The sequence below is a fragment of the Psilocybe cubensis genome, chromosome 1, assembly GCF_017499595.1.
Source record: "Psilocybe cubensis strain MGC-MH-2018 chromosome 1, whole genome shotgun sequence".
In the NCBI taxonomy this organism is placed as follows: domain Eukaryota; kingdom Fungi; phylum Basidiomycota; class Agaricomycetes; order Agaricales; family Agrocybaceae; genus Psilocybe; species Psilocybe cubensis.
In genome coordinates this window covers 3,340,312-3,350,445 of record NC_062999.1, presented here as the reverse complement: position 1 = coordinate 3,350,445, position 10,134 = coordinate 3,340,312, and the positions used below count along the sequence as shown (strand labels likewise).

General features: G+C 45.2%; 6 protein-coding genes across 6 annotated transcripts; 5 read left to right on the top strand and 1 right to left on the bottom strand.

Annotated features, from left to right (window-relative positions):
* Window positions 1–341: 341 nt before the first annotated feature.
* JR316_0001161 (uncharacterized protein) lies at window positions 342–1,377 on the top strand (the record flags this gene model as incomplete). The annotated part of the gene is made up of 5 exons (XM_047886972.1): window positions 342–555; window positions 615–781; window positions 818–902; window positions 962–1,281; window positions 1,333–1,377. The coding sequence occupies 5 exons, from the start codon at window positions 342–344 to the stop codon at window positions 1,375–1,377; spliced, it is 831 nt and encodes a 276-aa protein (XP_047754718.1).
* Window positions 1,378–1,750: 373 nt separating this feature from the next.
* Window positions 1,751–2,930, top strand: JR316_0001160 (uncharacterized protein; the record flags this gene model as incomplete). Its single annotated transcript, XM_047886971.1, has 4 exons — window positions 1,751–1,781; window positions 1,838–2,034; window positions 2,093–2,312; window positions 2,368–2,930. The coding sequence occupies 4 exons, from the start codon at window positions 1,751–1,753 to the stop codon at window positions 2,928–2,930; spliced, it is 1,011 nt and encodes a 336-aa protein (XP_047754717.1).
* Window positions 2,931–3,259: 329 nt separating this feature from the next.
* On the top strand, window positions 3,260–3,839 carry JR316_0001159 (histone H3; the record flags this gene model as incomplete). Its single annotated transcript, XM_047886970.1, has 4 exons — window positions 3,260–3,299; window positions 3,355–3,410; window positions 3,463–3,612; window positions 3,669–3,839. The coding sequence occupies 4 exons, from the start codon at window positions 3,260–3,262 to the stop codon at window positions 3,837–3,839; spliced, it is 417 nt and encodes a 138-aa protein (XP_047754716.1).
* A 461-nt stretch (window positions 3,840–4,300) lies between these two features.
* JR316_0001158 (Mitochondrial import inner membrane translocase subunit tim21) lies at window positions 4,301–5,535 on the top strand (the record flags this gene model as incomplete). Its single annotated transcript, XM_047886969.1, has 5 exons — window positions 4,301–4,469; window positions 4,545–4,705; window positions 4,756–5,283; window positions 5,339–5,387; window positions 5,444–5,535. The coding sequence occupies 5 exons, from the start codon at window positions 4,301–4,303 to the stop codon at window positions 5,533–5,535; spliced, it is 999 nt and encodes a 332-aa protein (XP_047754715.1).
* Window positions 5,536–5,615: 80 nt separating this feature from the next.
* JR316_0001157 (H(+)-transporting V1 sector ATPase subunit F) lies at window positions 5,616–6,174 on the bottom strand (the record flags this gene model as incomplete). The annotated part of the gene is made up of 5 exons (XM_047886968.1): window positions 5,616–5,668; window positions 5,719–5,806; window positions 5,857–5,939; window positions 5,991–6,072; window positions 6,124–6,174. The coding sequence occupies 5 exons, from the start codon at window positions 6,172–6,174 to the stop codon at window positions 5,616–5,618; spliced, it is 357 nt and encodes a 118-aa protein (XP_047754714.1).
* A 158-nt stretch (window positions 6,175–6,332) lies between these two features.
* JR316_0001156 (Protein ecdysoneless-like protein) lies at window positions 6,333–9,348 on the top strand (the record flags this gene model as incomplete). The annotated part of the gene is made up of 10 exons (XM_047886967.1): window positions 6,333–6,640; window positions 6,691–6,778; window positions 6,837–7,072; window positions 7,128–7,269; window positions 7,326–7,505; window positions 7,558–7,638; window positions 7,699–7,862; window positions 7,917–8,237; window positions 8,291–8,802; window positions 8,855–9,348. The coding sequence occupies 10 exons, from the start codon at window positions 6,333–6,335 to the stop codon at window positions 9,346–9,348; spliced, it is 2,526 nt and encodes an 841-aa protein (XP_047754713.1).
* Between the last annotated feature and the right edge of the window lie 786 nt (window positions 9,349–10,134).

Sequence of the window (10,134 nt, the reverse complement as noted above, 5' to 3'; positions counted from 1 at the left end):
GGAGGATGGATACTAACGGATCCGAGTGGCAGAAACTGGGAGAAAGAAGTCATTTGAGATCAGATGTCGAAGATTATAATGAAAGGGAATACTATGGATACACTCACATCTAGACTTCTTATAAGCAGAACCTACGTAGGTGACGCGTCGTTGCCAAGTATAGTCAGTTATGGAGACTGGTTTATTCAGAGACGCGCAATCGTTTGGTATGCGTATCCCGATTCAATTAACTGTCTAAGTCCACGCCGCCACTGCCAGACGCGTGTACATACAGCAGCACGTGGCTATCAATCGGGTGCGGCACGTCCAGGCCGGTCTGCCGTTGTCGTTTCTTTGCCAAAATGTCCTTTTCATTGGCAAGATTCACTCGCGCATTTCGCCCTGCATCTGTGCGATGTCTCTCTACGCATGCAACAGCCCAGTCGGCACGTAGAAGGTATCTTCCTACGTTATTCATCGCTGGTGCACTTGTAGCTGCTGGTGCCTACACCAATACAGTCCACCTTGACAGCCCACCTGTGGTGGTCTCGAAGGATGCAGTAGAAGATACAGTCGGTTGGAATCTCACACCAATTTGTATCCATTTCTTGAAATTCTGAATTCTCTGCCTACAGTTGACCCAGCAACGTCAATTGCTTTCCCAAAGATAATGCGAATCCCTTCCAATACAAAAACTCCTCCGTTAACACTGGTAGGAGTTGGTGTCAGGACCGTGTCTTTCCTAGGCGTCAAAGTTTACTCTATTGCGTTCTACGCAGACCTTAATAATCCACATCTTAAAGTAAGTGCTGCTGAATTTTACGGGATTTTAGTTTAGTCTGTCTCCCAGGTGCCATTGGACATTGAACCTGAGGAAAAGGTCAAATGTATTGTTCAGAACACCGCTTGCGTTGTCCGAATCGGTATGTGACCTTGAGGTACTTTGAGATAATCCAACCTGAATATAGTCAAATTACAACAGTGCCAACCCGAAGCACGTCTTACACCCATCTGAGAGATGCATTCATGCGTGCATTACAAGCACGTCTATCTCGAGGAATAAAGGAGGGTACCATCACCGAAGATACTGCTATGGGCGCGTCATCACCTATGAGGGTACTCAAAGGCCTGTTCCCAAACTCACCTCTGGCGAAGCATGTACCTCTGGATATTTATCTTCCTGCACCAGACCCTAACCGACCAAGAGCACTAATCTTCCGAGACCTTGGTTCCATTGAAAATGACTGGGTTGCCACTGAGTTTGTTCTAAACTATTTTGACAAAGAAGGCCCCAGTCCTCCCGTGAGTTATAATGCCTCATTCCATCTTCAGTCATTAACAGTTGGTTACCAGCTGAAAAACTCCGTGTTTGAGAACCTGAAATCGTTCCAAAGATAGAATGGCAATATTGAGAATAGACTATCATGCACCTATAACACCCATGGAGCAAGAAATGAGCCAATACGTTCATCCATGGAGGGCGGCCCGCCAACCTTGTATTCATTTAGCACAGTTACAAACTGACATTCATGTACCCAGATTTGTCGAAATTCAAGATTTGTTTGCAGCTTGACAAGTCATCTGCCCTGTCTGATAAATATACCACTTTCCAAAACTGTATCTGTAATTGGCATGGGGTATCGGAACTCCCGCCTTCCTTCACCGTGGGGTGGGTACGAAATACATGTATAAAGGGGACGACGACATGCATTAGGCCGGTGCGTGAAACTACAGGGATTCGAATTGTGTCCTCCAATATCTCGATCTTGAAATGGATTCCAAGTCCTACGAGTACTTGACACGTACGTAGACCAAGAAGCTCACAGCGATTTAAAGGCTTAACCCTGTAGAATAACAGCGGAGCAAGTGGAATTTTTCCTGGAATTTGGATATGTCATCATCAAGAATGCGTTTACGAAAGAGCAAGCAGCAGAGTGGACAAAAGACTTGTGGTTTCGACTAAATTTGGATCCCAACGATAAATCGACTTGGAATCAGGAGCGTATCCACCTCCCATTCAACTCTCGGGAGAAGGTCGCTCGCTTCGCTCCAAAGGTGAAAAGATTCCCTCAAACGACAACGATTCTAATTGAAACAATCATAATTTTTATAGGCATGGGCTGCAATGAAGGACCTACTCGGGGGTGAAGAGAGAATCGAAGAAGAAGCTTCCAGTTGGGGTGACTCCTTCATTGTCAATCTAGGTACAGAACAATGGGAGAAGGCCACAGAGACCATTGCGCCAAAGGATTTAGATAATTGGCATGTTGATGGAGACTTTTTTGTAGGCATACCGTCTTGGAAGCTATTGGCCATTCTGAAATCACATGCAGGTCCATTTTCTCGATTCGCCGGAACAAGCTTTGCTTGTTATTCCAATTTATTCAGATATTAAACCTCTGGGAGGTGGAACGATGATTTGCCCCGATGGAATCAACCTCATTGCCAACTACCTGGCGGAACATCCTGAAGGCGTTCTCCCTACTGGTTTGTCGTTTACGCCGTCCACTAGCACGTTTGAGAACCACCAAGACCACCCTGGGTACTGGTCGCATCTGAAGGAAATCAAAAGATGCAACCAATTCGTTGAAATGACAGGCGAGATCGGAGATGTTGTCCTGATGCACCCCCTTATGTTGCATTCTGCTTCCAAGAATTACTTGCGTATTCCGAGAATCATCACCAACCCTCCTGTCTCTCTCAAGGAGCCGTTCAACTTTAACAGAGACGATCCCTCCGAATACAGCCTTGTTGAGAGGAAGACACTAAAAGCCCTTGGTGTCGAGCGGTACCCCTTTAAAATCACTACGGAGAGAAGAAGGATTGTCCCTGCCCGGGTGCTGAGACAGCAAAAGATGATGGAGGATGAAAAGAGGAGATTGGCCGCGTTGAAGGAGGCCTCCGAAGCCGCAAATGAGTTGCAGAGTAAAAACAGTATTCTGGTAAAGTAAACGATGATTAGTATAGGCCACGAGCGAGTCATAAATATGCCATAGCTGTTCTGTGAATACTATTGAAGATTAGTGGCCCAAACGGAAGGGCCAGGTAGGGCCACCAGATTGTTGAGCACACTTAGGGGCTATGACATGGCCCATCGCGCGCCACGCATCACGTGCACGACGCGTTCGAGGTTTGTTGATCAGTTTACAGATTGGGATGTATGTAACAATGTCGCGTCTCGAAAGTTTATAAAAGGACATGTACTGTTAAGACTCCGACCCTTTCATTCTCCCCACCAACCACCACTTCACCACCTCAAGACAGCCCAGCAGTATCTAACATGGCTCGCACTAAACAAACAGCTCGCAAGTCCACTGGTGGTAAGTCGGCCTGTCATCCCCATGCACTGGTGGCATATGTCTTATATCTCTCTAGGCAAGGCTCCCCGTAAGCAACTTGCTTCCAAGTCGGCTGCTCGCAAGACCGCCACAGTACGCCCTCTGTTGCAACTACCCATGATCACTGGCTTACAGTTTATTCTAGAACGCGGCAGGTGGTGTCAAGAAGCCCCATCGTTTCAGGCCCGGAACCGTCGCTCTCCGTGAAATCAGACGTTACCAAAAGTCTACCGAGCTCCTCATCCGCAAACTTCCCTTCCAACGACTTGTTCGTGAAATAGCCCAAGATTTCAAGGTGTGTCCACTCTTTGTGTCTACCTCACACTTCGGTCCTCACACCTCATTTCCCAGACTGATCTTCGCTTCCAATCCTCAGCCGTTATGGCTCTTCAGGAGGCTGCCGAGGCTTACCTCGTCTCTCTCTTCGAAGATACTAACTTGGCTGCTATCCACGCTAAACGTGTTACCATTCAACCAAAAGATTTGGCTCTTGCCAGGAGACTGCGTGGAGAGCGCTCATAATATGGTGGGGTGTTTGATGTCGATTTTCTATCTTTGTTGCTATGTATGATTGGTTTAGAGGTTGTACTTTTAGTGCTGTACCCGTATGAATATGGATTTAATAATAACCTCGTCTAACTCTTGCTTTATCACGACCTAAGCCACGGTGTTTCACATTAATCCTCGTCAGATATAAGTGCTGAACATTCTTAAAGGAGGTTTAAACGTTCGTAGATCAGCCTAGCTTCACGGTTATAATTGACGCGTTATTTGTACATATTTTGACATCAAAGTCACGATGACCTCAAGTAGCTCTGTTTCTTATTTCACAGTTCACAGTTCCACTACTACGACTCGCAGTTATGAGTTTGAAAACTCTGCGTCTCTGGACACAGACTCGATGCTCTACCCAAATACACAGAACACCATATGTCTGCAATGCTGGAACTAACTTGAGACGAAAATATGCTACCCACAATAGTATGGACTTTGGAGAGAAATCCAAACTCCTTGGCGAGTCTTTGGATACTCGGCAACGTTCAGAACCGAAACATGACACTGTCGGGCCATTCCAGCTAGGACTATCGCAGCAAGCTCTCCGAAAAGGTGAAAAGATTCCCAAGTGGTCAGAGTTAAGCACAGGAGGGAAAGGTCCGTGATGTTCATTTGTGCTTGAGAATCTTCTCAATTGGATACTTGTTCCTTGGTTTTTAACTTTTTTACTAGTATTGCGTACAACGGCACGTACGTCAAATCTTGGAGTCATCCTTCTTGGAGCAGGACTTTCTGTTCTCCTTGTTTACTCTTTAACAACCGAACTGTTTTCGAAGAATTCTCCTACCGTATTATATGGGGATGCCTGCGAAAAGATAGAAAAATCTGCCCGCGTTCGTCTTGGTCTCAGTGGTCATTGTTTTAAGCTGACGCTTGCTCTCAGCTTGCAAAATACCTAAACGGCCCCTTGACTTTCCATAACAACCCCCCATCTGCTGTCCGACCGCGGCATCGGAATCGACATGTCACTTCCCGAGTAATGGTTGATCAGTATGGGCAAGAACATATGATCATGACTTTCTATGTTCAAGGTCGTCCGGAAGGAGAACACATATCCTCCGACGAATCTTACCTCGAAGCGATCTCAAATTGGTTCAAGGACACAGCTACTGCTTTGCCAGAACTGTCTTTGGACGACGCTGTCGAGTGGTCAAAAGAGACTGGCCAAAATGTTTGGGAGAAGTCGGTGCGGGCATTCAAATACCTGTCTGGATCACCCCTTCCACCGCCCGCTTTGCCAGCTCTTCCTCCCACAGAAGTTCGAGAAAATGGCAAGAAGGAAGAAATTACAGCTTGGAGTTTCGCAGGAATATTCTCATCACTCAAAGGTAAAAAGGAGACTGGACAGTCCAACTCGAGACCGGCAGGGAGGCAGTATACAGAAGGAGAAGTACATGCTGATCTTGTAAAGGTACTGTGTAATCAGTCATTGTCTGTGGAACAAAGCCCAATGAAAAAATATTCAGAATGCCAATGGCTACTTCGTCTTCCGATACCTTTTGGTTGACATCCCCAGTACGCTTTTCAATCTCATCTATGTCTCTTCGGTCCAAAGCTCATTCTTAGAACAGATTCGAGAGACTACAATCCCATACGGGTCTTCATAGAACGTCAGGATGGTGTCCGAGAAAATGAACCTGTAATGCGATGGGTTTCCTCATGATTCTCTTGTACAATAGTAAATTTATATGAATTTAATTACTGAAAAGTACTGCATTATATACAACCCAAGTTCTATAGTGCTTACTCCCCAAAAAGTTTCTGCACGCGCTTCAATATAGAATCTTTTGACGGGTCTATTGTACGGTGTCAATTTGATGATAACATGGGGTAACAGGAAACAAACCGTATGGGTGGTCTTTGGAAGGAATCTCAAGCAAAGCCGGGAAAGCTTGCTGATATTTGTCTACACTGGGTCGGATCTTCTCAGCAATCTAAATTCCTTGTTTGAAATAGTTGAGCAAGAAATGTCTGGCATCCGTACATGTTGGTTGATGAGTAGAATTGCAATATCATTGCGTTCAGTGAATTCCTGGAACGCGCTTTCAATCGTGGCAATCTGGGTTTCTAACCAGAAATTTGAGTGGAGAGTGACAGATTCAAAGGAAGGAAACGCACTGCTGTCAACAACAAGGAAATTCTTCTTCTGCTGCTCGTTAACATGGCCAATGCCAGCTAGGAGTAGACCAGTAATGGAGTCCTATTTCAATCCGTATGGGTAAAAGCGTTATCAAACAAAATGTGTGGATACCTCATCCCCAATAACTGCAATAAGATTGCGGTCTTTGAAAGAGGTAGCCATCGTCGAGGTGATGGACTCAAAGAGCAGTGACGTTCGAGTCCGAGAGCCAGCCTAATGTGTCGCCATATTTGGTAGATCCTCCGCAAACCCAATGAGGGCGCGGGATCAAACAACTTCATCTTTCAACCTCTTCAGTGTGCACTTGGTGTTCTTTCGCCATGGACATCTTCAATCGTCCGCACTCTATCGCTGAGGATACATTGCATTTTTCTATCTACCCTCCTTCTAATCTATCCGATAAAACTTCGGCTTCCAGCTTTGCGGCATGCATTATTGACTATGTTCAGTCATTGCTTCCTGGTTTTATCTGGCATCGCGATAAATTCGAAGTAAAGGTTGCACCAAACTCAGATGGAAATGGTTGGATTTTGGAGAGCAAAATGCGTGTCGGTGACTGCGTGGACGATGAATGGCTTACGGTATGGTTATTGAAACAGATTAGTTCTAAATGGGACGTAGTAATCAGGTATGCCTCTTGACTTGTACGGTCGGTCCATCTCATAACAAAATTCACAGTGTCTACGACTCCGATGGGGAGTTTCTTTTGATTGAAGCTGCTGATACTTTACCTTCGTGGGTAAAACCAACAAACTCTGAGAACAGGGTGCGCCCTCTTCCCACTTTTTCGGGTCAAGGTTTGAATTATTCACAACATTCCATAGGTCTGGATCTACAACTCCCGTTTGCATCTCATACCTCTCTCACACATATCTCCGCCCTCTAGAAAAAGGCATCGTCGCAAATTGCCCGGCTCAGCGGATAGTGATAACGAAGATGTGGAAAAGGATGACGACGAGTATCTCGCTACTGAAGATGCTATCAAACTTGTCCGAGACGCGTCTATCGAAACTCTTGCCCCCCCTGCAGTAGAGAAAACTGTTTGGGAAAGAATATCGGGGTCAGTCTAATGAAGACCGGCATATTGCAACATCACTGAACAATTGTACGTGTAGTTATCCAGATGCGGCAAAGGCACATCTCCACGTCGCGAAGGCCTACCTTCCGGTAGACATTGCGAAGTGTTTGATCGTCAATCCATCACTTATTCAACGAGCAGTGGAAACTTTCTATACGCGAGACTCGATACAATTACGTGTGAGTACTGGTCTTAACAACGCTGGGGTTGACTTTCTGACTAGAACAATTCACAGGCAGCTCATCGGATGTCTCGTTTCCCGCCCAATCCGTCCGTTCTTACTTCTGTTAAAATGACTCGGACTGCTTATGCCCAACTCGTGGGACAAAAATTTTTTCCGCCAAAGATCTTTGGACATTTAAAGGAACAAGATGGTACCGACGAATGGCGATGGCGTGAAGTGGGAATGAAAATTGTATGCACAGGTTTTTCCCCATTATTATCATATTCATTCTGTCATTTACCAGGCTGTCGGCTTTGAAATGCTTTATCAAGAAAGTAAGGGACGCACGGCAAGCCGTATATCTTCGGAATCTGCCAGTTCTGCTGTAAATTCTTCATGTATTTCAGGAAATATATCTGTACTAATATGTGATAATATCTTTTAGGTAGAAGCTACCAAGGAAGCTTTGAGGCGCAACCCGGAGTACCAGAAATATATTGAAAATCTGAAGTCTGCAAATTACTTCAAAGGGGAAATACAAGGATCACAATTATGGAACTCATTGGAAAATAAAGCTGCAGCTACGTATGTTGAGGTTCGACGTGTTGAGTCAGTAATGTCACTAAATTTCAATCATTTGCATCATGCTAATGAAGATTACAGCGACGCTACTCGCCAATCGTTTGCATCTCAGGTAGACGAGGCGCTCCAGCATAAGAATCTGCCGGATAGGTCAAACCAAAACGAAGATTCGGATGAATGGCTCAACGTGGATGCCCAGCAATTTGAGGAGATGCTGGAGGAGGCGCATAACAAAACAAAAGTAAAAGTACCAAGCGACTCGAGCGCTATGGAAGTGGACGGGGAAGAATCAGCCGAGGACCGTCTAGCTTCACAACAAGCAAAACAGCTGAAGGATTTGGCATCCAAAGTTGAAGACTTTATTGAAGGTGAAGGAGACGTCGAAGGAGCCTTATTCAATGAGTAAATTTTGCCCATTCTTGTAACATCATCACTTTCACTGACTTTCGGTATAGCGAGGACCTTTCAGACGATCTCCTCAGTGACGATCCGGACACTTCTGAATCTGAATCCGAATTGGACTTAGACTCGAAGTTCAGATCCGCAGAAACAAGGTCAGCTGAGAGGCAAGCTGCTATGGACAAACTTGTACCCGGCTTGGATGCATCTGATTATGGAAGAATGCCCGCCAGCTATCACAGCAATTCGCAGCGCGTATTACCTGATAACAAACCTTCCGAAGAACCCGTTTCTGAAGCCAAATCGGAAGATCTACCCAAGCCCAAGACCGTTAGACCTCCAATCATACCAAGAGACAAATACGATGGTGTTGATTCAGATGACGAGACGGATCAGGAGGCAAATGACGAGGATGACGAATCCGAAGAGGACCGCCCACAAGTTGTCGGGGAAATCGAGATAGATATGGAGCAAGAAGAAGAAGAATTTCTTGAATTTTCGCGGCAGGCTCTCGGGATTACTGAAGAGCAATGGTCAGAAATAGTCCAGGATCGCAAAAATAGGGGTGGTATGTTTCTAACCAACATATTGAATAATAAGTTGCCTGACCTCTTTTGTAGTATTCCTTCCTTCCAGCGCTATGAAAACTCCAGCTCCCACAAGGAAGCCACCAATGACCAGTGAAGCTTCTGAGAAAAAGCATACACCTCGTGTGCCAGAATCAGGCCCAAGACCCAACGTCAATCCTGAATTGGATTCGTTTGAGGCTATCATGAATGCGTTAGACGAAGCTTTGGCGCAGTCACGAAAGCCTTCTAAGAAATCTGAAGAGAAAGTCGGTAATGATAAAGGCAAAGGAAAGGATCAGGCCAGCGAATCTTCAGCTATGAATCTAGATGAAGACGACGATTTTGATATCGACGCTGCCATGGAAGCTGAATTGAAAGAGGCGTTGGAAGTGAACGAAGACTCGGACACTGAGCAGCCTGCAGACTATAAAATGATTAAGAATCTCCTCGAAAGCTTCAAAAGCCAGGAAGGTTTATCTGGACCTTTCAGTAATCTCGCTGGAAGACTAAAGCCAGACTTCAAACTTCCACGAGACGAGTCTTAAAATTGTTTGCTCTGCATTTCAGTTTTTACATTGTAATTTATGTCCGAATAGCGTACTTAGCATTGGTCGACTATAGCTACATCCATCATCATCATACTTGCCAAATAGATGTCAATGATGTTCAATGATGCCGCCAATGCCCGCCATGAAGCTAATTTTTTGTCTATAATTTTCCACTCGTTAAGGTCTAATATGTCCTGAGAGTTGCATAGTCTCACCTGTCAATACAAGTCGACCATTCAGCAATCTCTTACAATCTTTATCACGAAACGCCACTGTGCCCTCTTCCGCAATCTTATATTATAAACCTTCAGAATTTGGTTGCATCCAATTCCTGCTTACGATGATTCACGCAGTCTTGATATGTTGAGTGGGCTACTTCTTCCTTGACACTCCCGAGATACTTATCCACGTATCGGTTTTGAATCGTAGTTAACACATCTGGAGTTTCACGACTTGCCAAATTCTATACACCACTCCACCAAACTACGCAATCTGTCGTACAGAAGATATTCTCGTTGGTTAGCACAAGACCTGCAGGGCTCTGTAACTTTCTTGATGCACCAGAACTCGAAGATTTCTTGGGGTTCAAGGGCGACGCTGATGAGCGGTGGAGAGTCGTATACCGCAGCTATGCAACACTCTACTTTGTCTTTGTAGTTGATGGTGCAGAGAGCGAACTGGGCATCTTGGATTTGATACAGGTAAGTATGAACATAAACGCATTTTGGACAGTCGAACGAAATTTATTGCAAAGGTATTTGTGGAATCTCTTGACCGAGCATT